Below are 24,296 nucleotides of genomic sequence, written 5' to 3'. Positions count from 1 at the left end.
TTACTGCACCGAACTATACTGATATGCCAACAAGAAAGTAGCTTTTTTTCTTTTTTGTTATATCATTAGCCAAACAATTGTTAAAATTTATACTGTCTGATTTTGTCTTGATTGTGCAAATTTAAATTTGTAAATTCCTGAATAATTCAACAGGCTATCAAAATGGTGATTATTCAAATGGACACGAGCAGTTTTTCATGAGATATAAGATTAGGAATAAGATTAGACATTGGCAAAAGCACAAAGCAGGTGCGAGTGAATTAGTATCCTGACATGGGGACATAAAACAGGTTTCTGGTTCACTATTGTCCATATTTCACTTTTCCAGAAAACCTGTTTCTCTCCCTCTGTTGATAAACAAGTAATCAATGCAGAATACTGTGCAACGTTTACTGAGAACTCTTGCTCGCGGAATTTCATCGCGTTCAGGTGAGCAGTTACACAAAGAGGTTTCACCATTAGCAGGTGGGTGAGACTCTGCTCATGTCGGTCTTGTTTGGATCAGAATTTAGATCCCAGAAAACAAGGGCCCATGCTCCAATTCAGACGAATCACGTTGCTGTGAGAGCTGGGCTTCATAGCTAGACACGTCTGTTACAATTTCATCCAGAAGAGAACAGAAAAACAATTAGTCATGAGAATAGTTTGAAATTAAAGGAAGTGTATGTCCCTTCACTGCTCCTGAAGCCCCCACCAGTCTTCTACATCTTATCTGAGCTTAACGCACAGACGATAAGCACGTGGACTCAGGGTGATTCCGAATTTGGATTCAGTGTAGTTAGGTCTTGGCTCATTTTCTGGGAGATGGAATGTGAACTGTTGGAGCATGGAGGTGAAGAACAGGAAGAGCTCAGTCTTTGCCAGCTGTTCCCCCAGGCACACACGGCGACCTGCAGAGAGAGGAGCAAAGAGCGGTCGAGTCAGCAGGTGAGAACGGAAGGTCACCGTGGGGTCACATTGATTAAACAACGAATGGCCACTGTCTTAAATACATAATGTCCCACTGATAGCATCCCACCCCATCTTACACTCAGTGAATCAAACTTTTTACAACAGCACATAAATATTGTCTTTTTATTCAGTAAATATCAAGAGAGCACTTTCAAAACTGAGTCACTCATAAGAGGATTTGAAAATTTACATGGTAATTTATGGGATTTTCCACATCCTCGTTGAGGTAAACCCTATATTAAGATGTGGCTGGATAGCATTAGAAACCTGCAGCTGTGTATTTCCGTACAGTTAATGCTTCCTCGAATTGTATGTTACCTGCAGAGAATGGGATGAAGGCTTCTGGTTTCACAAAGCCCCCCTCTGAGTTGAGGAAGTGACCCGGATTAAACTGGTGTGGAGTCGACCAAACATTCTCATCAAACAAGGCGGAGGACAGATATGGGATGATTGTTGTTCCCTACATTATTAAAATAGAGACATGTGAGTCAAGAATATAGTTGTAATCGGCCATCGGAGCAATATGGAGGAGGCCACCCCTGTATCTGAAAAAAGGTATCGACCCACCTGGGCTAAGGAATATCTATTCCCTGTTGCAGACATTTGTGTCTCTTGTCATAGAACCATGCTCTGGGATTAAGATCAGTACTAGCACAGTCTTCTGGACAGTGAAGTATGTGTTTCTAGTTTATTGGACAGAGAAATTCTACAATTTCAACCCTTTCCAATAGCTCTTACACAGCTCCCAATCAACAAGAGGCTTCTTTTCATCATCGCATCTACCTGTTTCCATGAAATTAAAAATCTCAACGCCAGGTTATAGTCCAACAGGTTTATTTGGAAGTACAAGCTGTGACACATCTACTAGGATAAAGGAAAAATAGCTGAGACCTCCTGATGTTGGGATTTACTACATTAATAATATTGGTTTTTACAGAAGCCTAGCTTTTGAAGCAATAGGGAACAGTCCTACTAACACAGAACCTTCGTACTTTCTATTTCTGAATCCAGGTACTGTACAATAATGAATGTCCATAATTAACTATAAGAATTGGGGAATTGTAGAATTTTACTTCAGATTTCTGAGAACTACATACTTACAATTAATACCAGACTATACCTTAGGGATTGTGTAACCCATGACCTCTGTATCTCTATATGTTTGATGAGGAAGTGAATTTGGAACGATATTTCCCAAGCGTTGGATTTCATGGATAACAGCATTAGTGTACGGCATTTCCTCACGGTCTTCCAACATTGGCTTTCTCTCCTTCCCAATTACACTGTCAATCTCTCCCTGCACTTTAGCTACAGAGACAGAAGAAGAACAGATTTTAAATGCAAGTCCTAAGAAATAGTTATAAAGTTTCACAATGTCATAGTGTCCCAAGAGATATCCCACTAATAGAGCACTTACTGAAGTCTGGTCATTATTGTCATCAGAAAATGCAGACCCAGTTTGTGGACACTAAGGTCGCACAAACATTAATTAAATAAATACCAGATAGTTTGGCTTAGTGAATAAAAAAACAGAATATTCAAAACCCTATTTTACTGATCGTAGGATTACTGCAGTCAGTGTCAAAAGCATAAAATGATTAATTGTCCCACTACTTCTAAATCAATTAACATTGTCCTTTTTAAACAAACACAGAATGCTGGAGAAACTTAGCAAGCTTGGCAGCATTTGTGGACAGAGAAATAGAATTCATGTTTTGAATCCAATATTATACTTTTTCAGAACCCAATTTTCCTCTTCCCTGTCTCACTTAATACCAGTGTCTCCATCTCAGTTCCCACTGGAATCTCTGTCCTTCCTGCTCCCACATTCCAAAATGGTAACCGTGGCCCCGTCAGGTATTAGAGGCCTATCTGTACTTACACTGCACGTTAGGATACAGCACCATAAAGAGCAGACCCCAGCACAGGGTGGTGGAGGTGGTCTCAGTACCCGCGGCAAAGAGATCAAAAAGTGTCCCTAACAAATTGGTTTCCAGGAAACTTGTTTGAGGTTCATGTTTCATCTGAAATCCAAATACAAAATAAATCAGTGATTAAGGTGTGGAATTATATACATAAGAGAGCACAGTGATAAACTATTTGATGCCATGTTATCTATGTCAATTGATACAACTATTCAACTAGTTCTATTTCCCTTGTCTTTTCCTGTTGTTGTGGAATACATCTGTCCACTTTACATTTCAAAGTTACCGTTTAAATCTGCTTTCCCCCCCCCATCCAGGCATTGCCTTGACATGATTATGATTTAGCAGCAGAAAGAAGTATTTTACCAATCGCTTTACATGTGTAATCTCTGGTTACTGATTCTTCCGCCACAGGGAACAGTATCTCCATTATTATTCTGTCCAAACATTTCATAATTTTGAACATCTCCTGATAACCTTCTCTGCTGTCAGGAGAACAGATTCAGCTTTTCAGATCTCCCCACAAAACTGAAGTCAGGCATCCCTGGTACTAACCAGGTACATTCCTTTTACACCTTTCAAATGAGCTGTCCTGCTTTCTAAAGTGTGATGTTCAGAACTGATGTTTTCTACTCATCTAAAAGTTCTTACTTTCCTGTTCTGTTCTATCCATACCCCTGACATTTTTTTCCCTTTTCGATCAGATTTATTTTTGAAAATGATTATTGGATCTGCTATGTCCATCGTGGTGCACTTCAGAAAATGTGCTGTGTAATAAAATGTTCCCCTATCTTCTCCTGGCTTCCTCACAGTGGAAGTATATGTATCCCATGATAACCCACCCTCCTACTAGTGGATACAGTCTTTCTCTCTGCGTGCCCTCAAATAGTAGTAGATTTTAAAAGAATCATACGGAGCTGAAAGATTCTGTCTAACTTAAGCAGGTATTTTCCATTGCAGCAAAAGTTTGTACCTCACTGGAGTGTAGATATAGTTGTCCTGCAGAGGAGATGAAGGGGCTGCCATGTATCAAATGCACCACAAGTTTCTTCATAGTTTTGTCACCAAGATTAATCAACATAGGAGCTTAATCTGGTCACAGTCAGTCAGGATCCTTCGATGCCTCCATGTTAACCCTCCGTGAAATATTCTACAAGTTGCTCCTTAACTGGTCAACAGCAGTGTTTGGTAGATGAGTGTCTCGACAACTGTTTGCCTTTGGACCACTTGGTTGTCTTGGAACCAGTGGAACTCCTTTTGACATCTTGAAGGATTTGACACTCAAACACACTGGCTGAAAGGTGAGGAGTGTTGACTATGAACTACACAAACGTTTTCAACTGCTGTTTGTGATGTAGTGTAATCTGTAGCATTCTTATTCCACCTACATGGTGAAGTCCCATCTCTGTAGACGGTTGTTTCTATTTCTTCAGTCTTGGCAACCAGTCTGATAGGATAGCGACCTCAGTTTAAGTGCAGTAGGATGGACATAAGCAAATTATGTGAATCCTGGATTGTTGGGATCATCAACTTTCCCTTTAAATTCCTTGGTTATCTTTTCTAAAGGAGGTTCCCCTGCAGTATTAAGGTGTGTGTGTGTGTGTGTGTGTGTGTCCACCTCCTTGTTTGCAGCTCTGTAACTGTGTGCTACATCTGCACTTAGTGCCTGATTTTGATTCTGTATTTTAAGATGTCTTGTTTTGTGTTCACTTAGTCCATCTCTGCCAAGATTGATTTTTTTTAAAATTTCTTCTCAGTGAGCTAATTAATCTTTATATTGTAGAACTGTTTTAAACTGTATCATCATGATGTTACTTCGAATCCGGTGTTTCTTCAGCTTAGAGTCTTGCTGCTTCTGCTTCCTGGAAGCACCTTCACCATGCATTTCTCACTTAGGGACTTCAGTTAACAGTGGGACAAAGAAGCTGCCCATAGACCTTTCCCCATTCTGGACTTAATCAGGATGGAGGCAGGAACCCCATCTCCTGACCAATTGTCCTCTGTCTTTAAACTCGCCATGGATGAAGGCATAACATTCCACATGCAGACTCTCTTAGTGCTCAAGGGGTCCACTGTTCTATTGTGGCTATTTTGCTTATGTGAACAAGATGTCCAATATGCCCCACTCCCTCGCTCCTTCCACAAACTCTCTTCCTTATACACATACCACCCTTTTTGAAAGTCAATCCAAGGTAACTTGTAAAAGCTAGCTCAAGAGCACTAATAGTGGCTAAATGACCTCTTGTAGAGTGAATACCTGTCAAATGTCTCTGAATTAGACAGAAAATATCTTCAAAAAACAGGCAGCAAGAGGCTGTACGTCAAATATAAAGAATCCTGCAATTAAAATGGCCCAGTTACCTTCTCTTTCCCTGCTAAGAAGGGATTAAATAGCTCCACAGAATGTAAAGTTATACCGTCCCCATGACACCGTCTGGAATAGGCCCAGTTTCCATCTCCTACCTTCTCTTGCTCTGTTAAGAAAGCATCGATGAAGTCCCTGGGCTCATTTGGATCCCATTGCTTTTTATGTTCCATGACTTTCTCCCGAACAAACTCAACAGCTTTATTTTGATTTTCAAATATCTTATTGTGTGGACCCGGGAAGTGACGAATAAAGGGGAACGTATTCAACAACTGCAAAGCAAAACAGGGTTCGAAATGAAACATATATTCTTTCGCAAAAAGAATTCCTTCTGATTTTGTTGGAAATAGTCCCAGAGAAATTCATCTCAATATATTTATGGAGTTAATGGTGACGTTTTGCCATATTCCAAAGCCATTGATATATCTAACAGGAGAATGATACCTTTTATATCTGCATGGACTATTTCACTACTTCACCCCAAAGAAAAATTGGCAATTGTAGAAAAAAGGGTCTTTTCAACAGAATATCTCCCATCTGAGTTAATCATTTGACTACTTTATCCCAAAGAAAATTAGAACCATATACAAAGAAGTGTCTTGCAGTTTGTTGAGATTTCAAGTTGAGATCAGTAATAATGGTTTCCCCCATGACTCTAGACTCCAGTTACAGATGGTGGTGTATTCATGTCCAGTCACCCCATAATGTAGCTTGAGCGTGACAGATCAGGACAGGCTTATGCAGCTGAGCTCTCTTTGCCCAGGTCACAGCCTTATGTCTTTGTTTGAAATGAATCCACTCTCCCACTCTACTCGACCCAGTAGGAAAATGGTGAGGTTACCTCCTCAGACCAAGTCTGCCCTCTGGAGCTTCAGTTCATGATACCGTTGGGACAGCAGCCTACACCGCCCACTGCTGAGCACAGATATATTGAGCTGCAAGCATTGATCAGGTCATCATCAAACACATCACAGTAATACTAAAGTCCTGCATCAGATGTGAGGACAGATGAAGATTATTGAATGAAACATACATCTGGAGTTTTCAGATAAGAAGGGCAGCCACCAGGAACAGGAAGGCAACCAGAGGAGTAATGAGAATGTTGCTGAAGGGATGCAGATTTGTGCTTCCTTGAAAGTGGCTTTGCAGCGACACAGGATGGTGAAGAAGGTATTTGGCATGCTTGCCCTAATAGGTCAGAGCATTGAGTTTAGGAGTTAGGATGTCATGTTGTGGCATTGGTGAGGCCACTTTTAGAATACTGCGTACAGTTCTATTGCCCTGCTACAGGAAGGTTGCTGTTAAATTGAAAAGAGTGCAGAAAACATTTGCAAGAATGTCACCGGGACTGGAGGTTTGAGTTATGAGGAGAGGTTGTGGCTATTTTCCCTAGAGCATGGAAGTTTATAAAATCATGATAGGCATAGTTAAGGTGAATAGCCAAGGTAATTTTCTCAGTGAAAGGGAGTCCAAAGCAAGAGGGCATAGGTAAGATGAGATGGGAAAGATTTAAAAGGGATTTGAGGGACAACATTTTCACACGCATGGTGGTGCATATATAAAATGAACTGCCAGAGCAAGTAGTAGAAGTGGGTAAAGCTACAATATTTAAGGACATTTGGACAGATACATGAATAGGAAATGTTTGGAGGGATATGGAGCAAAAGCAGGCAAGTGGGACTAAGCCACTTTAGGATACCTAGTCAGCATGGATGAGTTTGCACTGATGAGTATGTTTCTGTACTGTGACTCAGAGTGCCCTCAAATACACTTTTTTTTTAATTTTACATTGTTGAACAGTAGCTAAACACAAACAAAAGATGCCCAGGGGTGAAATTCTGATTGCCATATGCTGGAGGCAACAACGTGTGAAGGCAATACCTTCCCAGGAAAATTGAAATTATACTATCGCATCTGAAGAATAGCTACTTCGTTGAGATAGTGTGAGACGAGGAAGAAAAGCAAGGAAGGAGATGATTTGTAGAATAATTTTCAGAAACTGTTATGTGAAAACAGTCAGGAAAGTACTTAGAAAGTGTGTTCACGTGATTCTGCAGAGCTGAGCAATTTGCTCAGCACCTAATTTAGAGTTTTTTCCAGACCGCTCAACACCTGAGTTCCAAGTCTAGATTAGAGTGATGCTGGAAAAGCACAGCAGGTCATGCAGCATCCGAGGAGCAGGAAAATTGACGTTTCGGGCAAAAACCCTTCATCAGGAAGGGCTTTCCTGATGAAGAGCCTTTGCCCAAAACGTTGATTTTCCTGCTTCTCGGATGTTGCCTGACCTGCTGTGGTTTTCCAGCACCACTCTAATCTAGACTCTGATTTCCAGCATCTACTGTCCTCACTTCCGCCTACCTGAGTTCCAAGTTGTGCCAATATCTTATCAAACCTTTCTCATTTGAGACTAACACTGACGTGCAGCACACTGCAAACCCATGCTTACTGTTACATTAATTATCCAATGTTTGGACTTACCTGACCCCAAAATCCACCTTCCAATTCAAAAATTTCATCAAATACTTTTAAAAATTCAAGGTATGTTTTATCTTGATATCCAAAACGTTCTCCAAAGACAATTGAACAGATTATGTTCGAGGTTGCACAAGATAGATAGAAATGTGGATCAAAAGGATGTCCTGTATAAAAGATAAAAAAAACTTTTATTTTCAAGAAATGATCTTTGTAATAAAACATATTTTGACACTTTTAACTGAAGATTGGAGTGAGGGGTTTAGTATTGCCTGATGGCTAGATTTCCATTTCAGATCGAAACCCTTCCATTCTAATCTATACAAATCTGACCACTGCTTCCAGTTTATGGTGCTCTCAAGCTTCTTATTCCAGTTATTATAGAATACCAATCAACAATATAATCAGATGCTGAGTGATGAAAACTGTTGTTAAAATCTCAGATGATTGTGTTTTATATTTTTAACTCAAGGCGAAATGGAGCAGTGAAGATGATCACATAACTGTTATAGGTTCTGCTGGTAGCAAGCCTGTACAACTTGTTTGCCATGGAGACCAAAGGCTCCAGTTGAGATTTGCTGAAAGCAAAGTGCAAAATGTTTATTGGCGATGCAGCTGGGCTGACAATAGACAAACTTACTATCTCGGAGATTTTGGGCTAAAGTGGAGAGAGAAAGGGGGAGGTCTCAATGAAGCAAAGACTGCAATAGATGTGGTTAGCAGCAGGGAGAATTCTGCAGGGTTCTTTTGTGATTTACAAGGTAGAATGAAGGAAGGAGAACAATGTCTAATTAAAACAGTACAACTCAAGGCAATGTAAGATTCCCTGGAGCGAAACTAGGAGAAGAATCATTTGAAGTGTGTTTCACTACTGGTAATCAGTTTGTAAATTCTCAAAGAACTGAGGGAAGCATCTTTTGATGGGCACTCCGTATTATGATCCAATGTAATGGGGAGATGAACGCCCATTGGATGATTGGAGTAAGTACAGATGGTTTCCTATAAATATGCAACCCTGTAAAAAAAATATGCTATAAAATATATAACTTCCACATTGTGTATATCAGTCATGTTTAAGATATTAGTAAAGGTTTCTGTGGATTAGAGTATTAGTGGCCCACTAGGTAATGCTAGTCAATATTACTTTTATTTTGTTTGTTGCAGTAAAAGTCTGAAAACTTGCAATCCGATTATGCAATTCTGTTAAATTGGTCACTAGAAATTCAAGCCTGCTGTTTAAACTATTGCTCCCAACGGGGATCAGAACAAACTGGGGGCCCATCTGAGATTTAAATACAGCAGCAGAGAATGAGTACAATGACATTTGCCAGAATTTATATGAAAAAGATTCTAGAATTGTGTTTATTGAAAAGATAAACAGCTACCTATGTTCCTAGAAAAATGACCCTGTTCATCAATGCCTTGAACCAAATAATATATTTGAAAGTGGCAGCACAAAAATTAGAAACGTCTCAGAACTGTTGTCTGGGAATAATGACAGCACACTAACCAACAGCCACAATTCGCCAGCTACTATCCGGGACAAAGGACCCCTTAACATGCAGGATGAATGTGATGTATCAAATACCATGCAGCAACTGCGAGAACCATTACATAGTACAAATAGGCAGGAAACTAGCCACCAGAGTACACGAGCATCAGCTCACATCAAAGTGACATGACCAGTCCTCCCTGATGTCAATACAGGCTGACAATGAAGGACTGAAAATGTGTTGCTGGAAAAGCGCAGCAGGTCAGGCAGCATCCAAGGAACAGGAGACTCGACGTTTCGGGCTTAAGCCCTTCTTCAGGAAAGGGCTTATGAAGGACACCAATTCAACTGGGGCAGCATTACAATACTGGGACAGGCTAATCAAAGACAAGCTTGGGAATTCTTGGAGGCCTCATATTCATCAGCTGGTTCCTAAACAAACACATTGAAATAGACCCCATCTTCAGACCACTACAGTACAAAAACCAGAAGTGGAACTACCCGCCACAACAAACAGAATTGTATAGTTCCAGGCAGACCACAGTGACAGCACTTCATCTAGAGGCTACACAGCATGAAGGGTGACAAAAAATTTACAAGAAAATCAACCAGCTCAGCAAATCGACTAACAACTTCAACCACAACCTGAGTTACAGATCTTAACAAAATCCTTAAACAAAAATTAGATTTATATGTAAAGGCAGAAACTAATAAGACAAATTGTTGTTCAATGCCTTAACATTGAGAAAAAGTCCTTCTAAAACACACAAGTCGAGTTACCTGGAATTCAGGTGAAAATGAAATAATTAAAATTGGACTGACATCAGCCCAAACGTGAAGGAAAAAGAGAAATAAAGAAATTGAATCCAAAAAAGAAATGAAAAAAACTTGAATTCGAAAGAGAGGGGAAAAAGAAAAGAAGAAGAAATGAGAAAAGTTATTGAATGCCAAAGATAAAATAAAAGGAAAACCTTGAATTGCAATGAGAGAAGGAAAGAAGCTAGGAAATTTGAACTGGAAAGAGAAAGATTTGATTACATGAACACAGGGTAGCAGGCAAATTTAACGGTAGGTCAGGTTTAACTCGGTTTTGGTTTTGCAAGCAATGTTTGCCTAAATTCAACAAGAAGTTGAAATGTGTTTTGAGACATTTGATAGCAAGTTACAATGGCTACAGGAAAACTGGACAGTTTCAGTGTGAAATGTGTTCATTGGGAAAACATTAGAACTGTACTTGTCTCTTTTCATATACAGTCTAGTGATTACATTATGGTGAAGAATGCTCCTCTCAATGCTTGGAAGTTATCATCAGAGACATAGAAACCAAAAGTTTAGAAATCCAAGGAAGAAACAGAATGAGATTTTTGTCTCGAGAGAATTAAATGATATTTGAAGAGTGGTATAGAGCTGTGAAGATTCAACAAGTTTTGAAAGACACTAATGGAAAAGGTTTGAAATAGTGTTTCAATAGATATAAGACCCTACCTAGAAACCCTATGCTGTTTTAAGGTAAGAGCAGCTGCTATTACAGTTGATTGCTATGAATTAATTGTCTTAAAAACACATCAGTGACAGCCAACCATCGTTTGCAAACCCACAGGGAAACTGGAAAGAGAAATCTGATGATGAACAGAGCATGGTGAGCGAGATTTGAAAACATTGCTTCAGAGTAGTAAAAAAATTAAAGAGGGAAGGACCAAAATGATTCGAGGGGATCAATACATTAGATGTCATCTCTGATTACAAAGATAAAGGCAGATTATTGAAAATTAAAAACCAATCGGCAGCAGACCAAAACTGCAGGAATTATTATCATCAGTTGGGGGCACTTGTGACAAACCAACAGCTTTGAATATATTTACCATTAGAACACACCAGAACACTAGGAATGTGTAAATTTTGTGTTCAAAGGGAAGATTGCACATTTTTGCCAGTAAAACAGGTTGACAATTCTAGAATCTTTTTCATGTAAATTCTGGCAAATGTCATTGTACTCATTCTCTGCCGCTGTATTTAAATCTCAGATGGGGCCCCCAGTTTGTTCTGATCCCCGTTGGGAGCAATAGTTTAAACAGCAGGTTTGAATTTCTAGTGACCAATTTACCAGAATTGCATAATTGGATTGCAAGTTTTCAGACTTTTACTGCAACAAACAAAATAAAAGTAATATTGACTGGCATTACCTAGTGGGCCACTAATACTCTAATCCACAGAAACCTTTACTAATATCTTAAACATGACGGATAACTTCCACATTGCGTATATATGTTTTACAGCATGTTTTTTACAGGGTTGTATATTTATAGAAAACCGTCTGTACTTACTCCAAGCCTCCAATGGGCGTTCATCTCCCCATTACATTGAGTCATAGTACTGAGTGCCCATCAAAAGATGCTTCCCTCAGTTCTTTGAGAATTTCCAAACTGGCTACCAGTAGTGAAACCCACTTCAATGTGTTTATTGAAAAGATAAATAGCTACCTATTTTTCTAGAAAAGTGACCCTGTTCATCAATGCCTTGAACCATTATAATTTCAGTAATATCCTTAATACATTCTTAAATAAAGCACCTTTTATAAGTGGTATCACTTCAGTCACCACCATAAGTGAATAGGCTAACCCACATCTTTAAGGACATTAATTTGTCAACCATTCAGGTGTTTGGCTTAGGCTTTCTTTATAGACATAAATATTAAAACAACTGCATTGAGAGTTAAAGCTCAGATACTGTGTTAAACTCTGTTGTTCGTCACAAAAACTAATCAAACCAAGTTCAGTTTTCTAACCTAGGCCATGAAAAACTGTAAACTCTATATAACATAAGAAAGAAGATTTGCTACAAGAATGGTGAAAAGCATATCCAACAGCAACAAAAAAATCTCTCATTTGGAAGAGAATTGAAAGTCCAAGAACTTGTATAAACTGAGGTAAATCCTAATTGCCACATGAGATTGAGTGAGTGCAAAAGGTTATGTCACTATAATACTGTCATAAATGAAATGTGAAGAGAGAGTATTACCTGTACTGGATATAGTAAGTTAGTTGCTGGAGTGTTTATAGTGTTATATGTTCCATATGAACATGCATATTAGGAGCAGGAGTAGGCTATCCTATCATGTTAGACAGTTCCATCGTTCAGTAAGATCCTGGCTGGTCTGATTTGAGACCACAGCTTGACCTGAACACCTCTGACTTCTTTGTTAGTTAAGGATTTATGCTATCTGTGAATCCCAGATTCCTTGAGGGTATAGGTTTTCTCGTGAAACAAAATGGAGAGTCATTGAAAATTACATTGCCCACAGCTTGAACGGAAATAATCCCATCTCAAGCAGTCCAAATCTGGTCAGTAAAATGTCCATCAATTGCGAAGCAAGTAGAACCCTCACACGCTAACCCTCACCCAATTTCAGTTAAACAGTTGAGAAATTGGTGTACACGTTGCAAAGAGGAGGTAAATGAGTAACAATTATCTGAAAATGATAAAGGGAATTTCCTTGGAATTTACTCACCTTTTGCATTTTCAAATTCTTTGTTTAAAAATCCAGCCTCTTCCACAATTCGTGCCTCTAGAGATTTCTTCCCCAGCCCAAAGTTCCTCAGTGTCAAAAGTGAAAACTTTCTCTGCTCTTTCCACCAATGGCCATATTTTGCAAAGACAATGCCTGTGGGCGTACAATGTCAGAGGGATTTCTTCATATTATTTTCTATTTCACTTGTTAAGATGCATTTAAAAACAAGGGAACTGATTCGGTTTATAAAATGTTTGTAGGAGTCAAATTACAAGCTTTACTTTGTAAGTCAAGTAAACATAGCACAGAACCTTCCAGGAGCCGGAGGGATTGGGCTCTGGTGAGACATGGACAGAATTGGGCAAGGAGTACAGTGAGCTTTATCTCACCATCAAGATTATCTCACTCCACCTTTCATACTTCTGACAAACATTGTGACGAGATTCTCACTGGGCAGTGATGAGTTACCAGTTAATAGTCATTATTGAATACTTCCACCTTACCAAACTCTCAAAGTAAGAAAACCCGACCTGGAAGTCAGAGCCGGTTGATTTAGCTCGCCACCTGCTCCGTGTTGGACTCTGAGAAAAAAAAACATCTTTGGGCACTGGCCACACCATCCCACAATGCAGGCATTGGTATCCAACATGCCAGCCTGTGAGAAAACCCAGGACACTTCTCTGAAGCACTTATAAGATGCTTCTATCCTTCAGTGCTGCATGTTAAGCTGCACTAGTAACTCTCATTGTAAGGCAACAGCAAGGACATATATCCATCTAATGGTCTGGCCCATGGAGACAGTAGTGACAGAAGGTGCGTTTTAGATTAGACTTAGTGTGGAAACAGGCCCTTCGGCCCAACAAGTCCACACCGACCCGCCGAAGCGCAACCCACCCATACCCCTACATTTACCCCTTACCTAACACTACGGGCAATTTAACATGGCCAATTCACCTGACCCGCACATCTTTGGTCTGTGGGAGGAAACCGGAGCACCCGGAGGAAACCCACGCAGACACGGGGAGAACGTGCAAACTCCACACAGTCAGTCGCCTGAGGCGGGATTTCATTGTCAAGAGATATGAGTAAAGTCAATTAAGAACATAGACGTAGAACCAAAAAAAGGTGACAATTCAATTCAAATAATACTACCCCCCCCTACCCTGCCCAAGGTCCAACCCTGTTTCTGAAGCATTCTACGCAGATACCTTGTCCTGCACGTTTAATCAAATCTTTATATATTGCTAAGTTTGGTCGATCAGCAAAATCTTCTGATTTCTTCACCAGAGCCTGTTTGAGAGCTTCATAGCCATTTAGTATCACTGTGTTTGTCCATCCAAGCTGTATGCTCACCACACTGCCATATTCCTTCCACAGCTTAAAAATAAAGAGCAGAATTAAGTGGAGGAAAAATTGAAGCCTGTTATTTTTGGTGTAATATTGTATCTGACCTATGTATTTGATGTTGAACAGAAATACTGCAATTTGAAATGATTTCATATTTAATCTCTTAGTATTATTCTGTGCTGTGGCCCAGCTAGTGCAGGGCTTCAGCTCCTGTGTCATTGTGTGTACGGAAAGAAGTGTGGGACTGGCTTCTTCATCAGCACTGGTTTGATTTCATTGGGTAATCACCAATGCCAAACAACTGTGAGTGGCACAGTGTCTCAGTGGTTAGCACTGCTGCCTCGGGGCACCAGGGACTTGGGTTTGATTTCTATTCTCAGGTGACAGTATGGAGTTTGCATATTGGTCTCCACTTAACAAAGTGGTGAGTTTCATTTGTCCTCAGGTGCCTGCTTCACTGTTGCCTCTTTCTCTGCTGGAACTTTCCCTCATTGGGCCCTCTTTTGGTGCAACGCCAGGGTTCAAATCCCACCTGCTCCAGAAATGTGTACTAACATCTCTGAACTGGCTAATTAGAAAAAAATGCCGAACCGTGAATCGATCATGAATCGAATAAAATGTCATTACCTCAACGATGCAGCTAATGGATAGTGAAATGTCTGAAAGTTGGTAAGGTAACATGTCACATAAAATTGTAACATTGGAAGGACCCTCGAAGCACAGTGATAGTGTCCCTATCTTTGAGCTAGGAGGCCTTGGTTCAAGTCGCACATGTTCCAGAAAACAGGCTAATGAGAAAAATATCTAAAATTGTAGCATTATAGTACACATAGGCAGAAGTCCCCTTGAGTCTAATTTGCCATTCATGAAGAGGATCTGTTCCAGCAAGACATTACCATTTTGAAACTGTGCTTGGCTGTCCTATCAGAAGACAGGCTTAACCCATCTGATTACTAGAATGAGGATGTGAGAATTCTCACCGTCTGTCCCACACTGATGCTTGTGATACTTAAAATCCTCACTGTCTTGTATCCATCCTCTGTCATTGGATTTTGAAAATCATGTAATTAGCTAAAACTGACTATGTAGCTCTGGTTACCTATTATGCTGCCTGCTGAGTGTGAGCATTGGGACTATACTGGGTTGCCTGAGAATGAAAAAAATTGTGTGCTGTTTGAAAGGTATTGCAGATCAGGTAGTATCCAAGGAGGAGAATTGACGTTTCGGGTAAGGGCTCTTGCCTGAAACATGGATTCTCCTGCTCCTTGGATGCTGCCTGACCTGTTGTGCTTTTCCAGCACCACGCTCTCGATTCAGATCTCCAGCATCTGCAGTCCTCACTTTCTTCTAGTTGGGAATGCATAAAGCATGATCACTTTCCAATAGCATGAATAGCAGGGATAGTCTGGTATCACTGACTATCTGGATATTAAGGGAATCCAGGCCAGGAATTGATGGGGTCTGTGTCCTCATCACAGAGATTTGTGGCCAATCATCTAGTCAGATCACAGGGACCACAACACACCTAGTCATACTTGAACTGATATCAAATGGGATGCTGGCTGATGGTTGGAACAGGGATAATAAAAGAGGTGGCTGAGCTGGGAGAGATGAATCACTCAGGCTGCAGGTGGCTCAGTGGTTAGCACTGCTGCCTCTCAGTGCCAGGCACCTAGGTGCATTTGTACCTTTGCACAATAGTGTGGAGTTTGCACATTCTCCCCATGCTTGTGTGAGTTTCCTCTGGGTGCTCCAGTTTCATCCCACAGTCCAAAGGTGCACAGATTAGGTAGATTGGTCATGCCATTAGTGTCCAGGGATGTGCAGGTTAGGTGGGTAAGCCGGAAATGCAGTTACACGGATAGAGTAGAGGGGTGGATCTGGTGGGATGCTCTTTAGTGGGTTGATGTGGACTCTGGGTGAATGACCTGCTTCCATACTATGCTGACGAATCAATTGGGTGGGTTGATCAAGCGGAGGGTAAAAGAATGATCCAACAATGGCTCCCATCTGGTACTCATGCAGCAGACTGAGGCAGGAGCAATGATACTTGGGAATCTCATTCAAGATAAAGTTAAGTCTAGGCCTAGGATAGTGATAAGATGAAAGACACATTGCAGATTCTGACCCTTGAATGCCTTCCAGAATGTACAGGAATGTCCTCCAATTTGCAGGTAGTACAGTATGATGGATTGAGGATTGGTTAATTAACAGGAAACAGACAGCATGGATAAACAAGGCATGTTCAAGTTGACAGGCTGTGATCGTGGAGTATCTCAAGGTTAGCACTGTGACCTCAGCTCTTTGCAATCTTACTTAATCATTTAGATGAAAGTTTGTCTACGATACAAAAATGAGAAGACACAGAGGGGGCAAGGTCAGATAGTTGGGTTAAGTGGGCAGATGGAGTATGATATATGGAGGTATGAGGGGATTCAATCTTGTAAAAGGTTTGGTGATGTTGAGAGAGTCATGAGTATAAACTGTATGTTAATATGCAGGTATAACAAGCAGCTAGGAGACAGCAGATGTGGAGAGAATGTTTCCATTTATGAATGAATCTAGAACTAGGGATCATTAATGAAAAACTAGGGCTCACACATTTACAACAGATGAGGCAAATTATTTTCTCTGAGGATTGAGTGTTTGGAACTGTCTTCCTGAAAAGCTGGTGAAAGCAGAGCTCGTGAACATTCTTAAAGCAAGTGTTGGTGGGGAGAGCAGGTGTTTGTGAATGTGGGGCCAATCAAGCAGGTTGCTTTGTCCTGGATAGTGTCAAGCTTCTTGAGTGTTGTTGGGACTGCATCCATCCAGTGGGGAGTATTCCATCACACCCCTGACTTAAGCCATGTCGATAGTGGACAGGCTTTGGGAGTCAAGGGTTGAATTACTTGCAACAGAATTCTTAACCCCTGACCTGGTTTAAGAGGCACAGTATTTTTATGGCAAGTCCACTTGAGTTTCTGGTCAATGGTAACTGCAAGGATGTGATAACACTGAGTGTGAAAGACCAACTGGTTAGATCCTCTGTTGTTGGAAATTACCCTTGCCTGGCATTTATATGACATGAATATTATTTGTCACTTGCTAGCTCAAAACCTCGATATGGTCCAGGTCTTGCTGCATTAGGACATGGACTACTTCAGTATCTAAGCAGTCATGGATGGTGCTAAACATGCAATTATCAGCAAACATCCCAACTTCTGGTCAAATGGTGGAGAGGCGGTCATTGACTTCCAACAATAATAACCATCTTCCTAGTATCCTGTCACCAACTCACCATTTGTTTACCAATGATTAGTTCTTGACTAGTTCTGTCTCACTCAGAGTCAAGTGCCTGAGTGTATCTCTGACCCCTTTTTTAAAATTTTTTTTGTAAGAGGAAACACCCGAGTGGGCCAGTGACGAGCAGTGCCCTTACACTCCTGTTTATTATTTTTCTTATTTTTTCTTTTTCACTGCTGTTTTTTATCAGTCCCGTTTTTTTTTTCTTTTCTTTACCCCCGCACTACCGCCTAACTGCAGAAGTGTTTATGTTTTCCCCAGCACCCATGGTGTGTGTGTGCAAGTGCCCCCACCCTTTTTCTATGTCAGCCAGGGGTCTCTGATTGGGGCAATTAATCGGGTCCAATCAGGAAACTCATTCTGTGAGGCCCAGCTGGCTGACCTCATTAAAATTACAATAGACACCTTTTGTCACCACTAGTGATTGAGAGTCGACTGATAATTGGCTGGGTTAGATTTGTCCTGCTTTTTGTATACAGGACATTTCTGGGCAATTTTCCACATTGTTGGGTAGATGCCAGTAATGTGCATTCTGTCATCGTTGCAAGTTTGTTCCAGGATCCTAACATCCTGACAGGTCAAAGGACACATTGTGGTTCTGGTTGTGATCCCAAGCCCAGGACTCCTGACCTGGATCATTCCATTATGGAGATAGGCACTGCCTGCTCCTCCACAATATTCATGGTGTTGGCCCAGTTTTTAAAGTATCCTGCTTTATCACATCCCAGAGATGATAGATTTTGAGTTCTATTCTGTGAAGGTCTGTGTCATCATAAATAGATCAACATGCCAAAAGACTTTCTCCTGCTCCAATATCTCCTGCTCATACTTTGCTGAGACAGCTCATAAACCAGCCGTAAGTGCAAAGTGCTATGATAACGTTGTCATGGTATTAAAATGGTTTTATTGCTCTTCCAAGGCTGTGGATTAAAGATCTACAACAGAGTGAGTACAAAATGCAATGCTGACACACCAGTGCAGAACTGAAGGAGTCCCGCACTGTCAGAGGTGCCTTTGATGGACGACTCCTCTCTGCCCTCTCTGGAGGGAACTTTTTCATTTGCCTATTTGAGGAAGAACAGTGCCTTGCCAAATAGTTTTTGCACAATCACCATCATGAGAACAGATTATCTGATTATTAGCACTTTTGGCCTGCCGAGTATTCTCCATTCTGCCCATCATTCCACTTCACAATGCAGTAAAATCATTTGTGACATTCTGAAGTCATGAAAGGCACTTTTTATAAACAGGAATCTTTCTTTCTTTCTGTTTGCTCTTTTAATATCCTTTTTATTCTAATTCTCTCTGCATTTTGTATATTTTCATTTATTTGCAACTTTATTCTGGACCTGGCATTTCTTAAATAAAATAAATTTATATCATTATGAGCAGGTTGAGCCAATTCCCATTGGAATTTTGAAATATGAAAAGGTGAATATTCACAGGATGGTTCCCTTGGTGGGAGAGACTATAATTGAGGGACAAAGCTTCGAAATAAGAATCCCATTTAAGACTGAGATGAGGAGAAACTTCTCTTGGAAATTGTTAGTTTGTGGAATTGTTTTCATCAGAGAGCAGTGTTCAATGAATACGAACAAGGCTGAGTTGGATAAATTCCTGAACAACAGGGGAGTTAAGTGTTCTGGGCGACAGGCAGGAAACTGGAGATATGGCCACAATCCGATCTTATTGATTAACCAAGCAGACATTAGCATTTAAATAGAAAACTCCTACTACTTGTGCATGAATCAAAATTGTTAATGTTTAACTTGGATTATAAATAAATAATTCAGCAAGAGCATAATCTCATGCATAGTTGAGAATATTTGATCATACTGATTAGAGTACAATGAAAATTATAATGAGATAGATAGTCTTGAAACTACTAATTGACATATCTATCAGCAATTCTGCCAATGATACAGATTGATGTATTGTTAGATAAGAGAATAGATTTTAATCTTTACTGCTTTTGACAATAACACCAATTACTGACAATAACTGGATCTAAAACAGAGAGGAAAGTCTTGCTGAGGAGAATCACATGCCCATTGACAGAACCAGTTTGATCTTGCTTTCTTATCATGGGATTTGAGTATTGCAAGGCATTCCATTTTGGGCCAAGGCCAAATGAAATCTGAAGCTGAGCACCCCTGGTGGAACACACATGTAGCATCATCGAGTGGTGGTGTCTGATTAAGTATCACTTTCAAAGACATTTTCAACCACTTTGCTGATGATGGAAAATAAACTGATGAAGAGGTCAATGGTTGGATTAGATCTGTTCTACGTTTTGTGGATGAGGCATACTTGGATAATTTTCCACATTGTTGGAAAGATGCCAGTGTTTCGACTGTACCAGAACAGCTTGGCCAGGGACCCCACAAGTTTTTGGAAACAAGATTGAGGTTGTGATGTTGTCAGGGCCCATAGCCTTTGCAATATCCAGTGAGCTCTGCCTTTTCTTAATATCATGTGAAGTGAATCGCATTGGCTGAAGACTGGCCTCTGTGATGATGGGTACCTCAGGAGGAAGCCAAGATGGATCGATTGTACAGTTTGTCAAATACTTCAACCTTTCTCGAATGGGTTGTGATTAAAGTTGGAGATGTTCTTGGAACTTCCTCCTCCTATTAGTTTATTTTTAATTGTCCAGCACCATTCTATCTGGATATAACAGGAATGCAAAGCTTTGATTTGATCATTTGGTTATGGAATTGCTCAGTCTTATCTGCAGCATGCTGGTCCACCTCTTTGGAACATCTTCAGTCCCAAGTTGTATCATCAGGCAAACAAGTAGGGGGCAAAATACTGAAGGAGAAACATCTGTATTTTGCTAATTTTTTTTCAAATGTAAATTTTACAAAATAATGATTTTATGGTTTGTGATCTCCCCGGAAATGAATTTGTCATTATATTGAAATGGGTGACTTAGATATTCTGGATAATGGCCTGACTGGAGGAGATACTTAACTGAAATATTAAAATAAGGATCCTTTCCTTTTCCCAAATTGAACCATAGCTTTTTGTTGATTGTTAAGCCCACCTGCTTGGCTTCAATGGCCTGAAACAAGACTGCAAATCTTTATTGAAAGTGTCTTTCAGATTTTACCAAGTATTTGGATAGCTTTTCAAATGCCAGGGGGCTTGCAGGAGACTTTTTGCTGTCTTGACCGCTGTATCCAAATTAAATGCCCACATACACTGACTTGTTAAAGTGTCCATGGTGTTATGAGGCTGTTAGACATGAATCCCAGTTATCTGTGGAACAATTGTGGATGATGTGACTGAGCTTCCTATCAACATCCTCCTTCATTTTTTTTGAAAGACGAGTGAGAAGAGTGCGGAATCAGTGGGCAGTCGAGTGTGCTTCCACTGAAACTTTATCAGATACTCCATCATTACGCTGCCTGCAGTGTTCATGTCAAATACTCCACGCAGGTTGGCCCCTGTAATATTTTCCTAGATGACCACTCTTGGCCTCTTGTGGTACATGCCACATTTATCAGTGTGTGGTACTAGGTAAGGGACTTTTGAGATAGGCCACTTCTACCAAACCTCCTTCATCTTTGCTTTATCTTGAGCCTATCTAGTGATTAGTGGTAAAGGCAATATCATTGTACAATATTTACAGAAGAAGTTTATTGCATGGTAGCAATAAGACCACTATATTTGGTCTGGTATAATTATCAGGACCTTAGGGAACTGCTACAGCTACACCAGCTTCTTCCAAAAGCTTAAATAGATTTTCTTGTCTCCAGCCATAGACTGTGTGACATCAATAAAATGAGTAAAGGCAATGTAACATGGACATTCACCCCTTCAGAACCATTCCCTTATTGAACAGACTCCTCCATACTCTGACATAGTGAATAGACTATCCGTTGCTCCCGATGCGGTCTCCTCTACATTGGGGAGATTGGGCGCCTCCTACCAGAGTGCTTTAGGGAACATCTCCGAGACACCCGCACCAATCAACCGCACTGCCCCGTGGCCCAACATTTCAACTCCCCCTCCCTCTCTACCGAGGACATGGAGGTTCTGGGCCTCCTTCACCGCTGCTCCCTCACTACCAGACGCCTGGAGGAAGAACGCTTCATCTTCCGCCTCGGAACACTTCAACCCTAGGGCATCAATGTGGACTTCAACAGCTTCCTCATTTCTCCTTACCCCACCTCATCCTAGTTTCAAACTTCCAGCTCAGCACTGTCCCGATGACTTGTCCGACCTGCCCAGCTCCTTTTCCACCTATCCACTCCACCCTCTCCTCCCTGACCTATCACCTTCATCTCCTCCCCCACTCACCCATTGTACTCTATGCTACTCTCTCCCCACCCTCACCCTCCCCTAGCTTATCTCTCCACGCTTTCAGGCTCACTGCCTTTATTCCTGATGAAGGGCTTTTGCCCGAAACGTCGATTTCGCTGCTCGTTGGATGCTGCCTGAACTGCTGTGCTCTTCCAACACCACTAATCCAGAATCTCTTTTCCAACATCTGCAGTCATTGTTTTTACCTCAATAGCACACAGTCAAATTGACTGAAAATAAGTTGCACATCAACGTCTGACAATTTTTCCTTTTGATCATTTCTAGTGCTTTTTCTGATCTCTCCTTACCTGGTCACATTATTTCCAGCAGCATACCTCATGAAATCTACCTGCTAAAGGCCACAACAACAATTTGCAACAGCAACTTGTAATCATGACATAATGAAATGGCCTGAAGTGTTTCAGATGAGACTAACATTTAGCTATGTAAACCACAAGAAATTATAGAGTCGTTAACACAGTCCAGTCCATCATGCAAATCAGCCTTCCTTCCATTGATTCTGTCTATACTTCAAGCTGCCTCGGGAAAGCAGCCACTAAAGTCAAAGACCCCTCCCACCCTGCTTACACATTTTTCCACCTCTTTTTATCAGACAGAAGTTACGAAAGTGTGAAAACACATACTAACAGGTTCAAGAACAGCTTCTTCCCCACTGCTGTTAGACTTTTGAACAGACCTCTCAAATATTAAAGTTGATCCCTCTCTCTGCACCTTCTCATGTAATAAATAAAGGTGACTAGGTGATGGGACCCAGCCTCTGTGCAGTTACTTCACATATAAATTTGAAGAATGTTTCTGCTTATTGCAGGGTTAGAATGTAAGAATAGAGGTGTTTTACAGTCATACAAGGAATTGATGAGTCCACTCAGAAATACTTTGTGTGTGCAGTTTTGGTTTCCTTATTTAAAATGGATATAATTACATTAGAAGCAGTTCAGAAAAAGCTCACACACCTGATTCTTAGGGAGAAACTATTATCTTCTGAGGAAGGATTGAAGTGCATGGGTATGTATCCATTGGAGTTCAGAAGAATGTGATGATCTTTTGAAACCTAATTTCCTGAGGGGACTTGACTGGGATGGATACTGAAAGGATGTCTGTCCTTGTGGGAAGAGACTCAAATGGGGGACTCCTTATTAAAATAAAGGGACTTCAACTTAAGACTGAGTTGAGAATTTATTTTCTCTCAGAAGATGATCTTCTCAAATGGCAGAGCCGATTATAGGGAACAAATGACCTACTCTTGTTCATAGCTTGTATGATCAGACAACACAAAGATTATGACTGGCCCTATTAAAGAGAGAGTAGGTTGAGAGAGGCAAAACACTCAGTAAACAGGGTACAATCAAACATACAATGAAAAAGAGAAACAAGCAAAGTAAAAGCAGAGTAACACAGAAAAGCAATTGGAGAAACAAAGAGAGGGCAAGGAATCGATGTATTCTCCATACTGAGGCCATACATTATTCAGGTTTTCACACAGTCAGGATTTGGAACAATACACTCTGAACTTAAAAATTAGACTACATTTCATTAAGAAAAACAAGATCTAAAAAATTTAATCAATAAAAAGATAATCAAGTAAAGAGAAATTGCAGTAAAAGAGGATCATATGGAAAGAAAGTTAGCCAGAATTAATGGAACAGAAAAAGGGGAAGATGAAAAAAAAAACTCACTAACAAGGAAAAAGTAATTGAGATGGTTAAGTTTGATCCACAGAATGCAGGCCTCAGCTTTAGCCTGCCCCATCCATACCCTGCTATCTGACCATTTGTACTTTACCTTGGCAAACGATAAGTGGGGGTTGTTCAAGTCCACCTGAAGAATGTTCCCAAAGAAAGGAAAACCCCGGGGCCCAGGAGGGTAATTCTGACCCTTGCGTCTCTTCATGTAGTCAACGACCAGGGCAAACACCATGAAGAACAAGGCCAGTACAGTGAATTTGTCACAAATCATAGAGAGAAATCCAGTGAATGCTGAAATCTCCATGTTCCCCAGAGAGATCAATTCTTGTCCAGCAGCTAGAGAACAAATTCCACCCGGTCTGTCAGCTGCCAATGAGTGAGGCTGTGCAGAGTTTTAGTGGGAGTGGCCACCCAATCTTATTTAATACTCCACACTCTATTACATCGGGTGACTTTAGTTTATATGTTCAGGGACCTATTAAAAGCTACACGGAATCAAACATTCACTCTAAGTCAATCACTGTCCTGTTGTTTAACCTCAAACCTTTCATCAGGGTTTGATTAACAAGGTTTTCAATGTCATAGAATTCCTTGTTAGGGATTTTGCAAAATCTACTTCCACACCCCAACTTGGATCAGATTAAACTCTATACAGGACAAGGTAATTTGGAAGACTTTACTAAATTTTATGATATTCCTTTATTTGCTTTTGCAACATACAGTCATACTGTAAGGTAATTTGGCCAACTGAGTCTATGCCAACCTACACTACTCCAATGTTTTGGCACTTGGCCCATAGCCTTCAATGTTATGACACTTCAAGTGCTTATCCAAATACATTTTAAAGGTTGTGCTATTTCCTGCCTCAACTACTCTCCCAGTCTATGCACTCCAGACCCCCACCATCCTCTGGGTGACAACATTTTCCTCAAATACC

General features: G+C 40.6%; 1 protein-coding gene across 1 annotated transcript; it reads right to left on the bottom strand.

Moving 5' to 3' along the window:
- Positions 1 to 708: 708 nt before the first annotated feature.
- Positions 709 to 23,663, bottom strand: LOC132830269 (cytochrome P450 2J6-like). Its single transcript, XM_060847813.1, has 9 exons — positions 23,457 to 23,663; positions 13,922 to 14,090; positions 12,714 to 12,866; positions 7,720 to 7,880; positions 5,340 to 5,513; positions 2,834 to 2,975; positions 2,072 to 2,259; positions 1,270 to 1,411; positions 709 to 890 (listed from the first exon to the last, which is right to left on the bottom strand). Exons 1-9 carry the CDS (start codon positions 23,661 to 23,663, stop codon positions 709 to 711), a joined length of 1,518 nt encoding a protein of 505 aa, XP_060703796.1.
- Positions 23,664 to 24,296: the final 633 nt, after the last annotated feature.

The sequence above is a fragment of the Hemiscyllium ocellatum genome, chromosome 31, assembly GCF_020745735.1.
Source record: "Hemiscyllium ocellatum isolate sHemOce1 chromosome 31, sHemOce1.pat.X.cur, whole genome shotgun sequence".
NCBI lineage: Eukaryota > Metazoa > Chordata > Chondrichthyes > Orectolobiformes > Hemiscylliidae > Hemiscyllium > Hemiscyllium ocellatum.
Note: the sequence above shows the minus strand (reverse complement) of the source record. Positions and strands in the feature narration are given on the sequence as shown.

What these genes read in the sequence shown, in the direction of transcription:
- LOC132830269 (XM_060847813.1), bottom strand. Translation starts at nt 23,663, where the DNA reads ATGGAGATTTCAGCATTCACTGGATTTCTCTCTATGATTTGTGACAAA. An exon ending in GATTAAACGTGCAGGACAAG is followed by an intron (nt 12,867 to 13,921) that starts GTATCTGCGTAG and finishes GTACGCCCACAG; the next exon opens with GCATTGTCTTTGCAAAATAT. An exon ending in GCTGTATCCTAACGTGCAGT is followed by an intron (nt 2,260 to 2,833) that starts GTAAGTACAGAT and finishes CTGTCTCTGTAG; the next exon opens with CTAAAGTGCAGGGAGAGATT.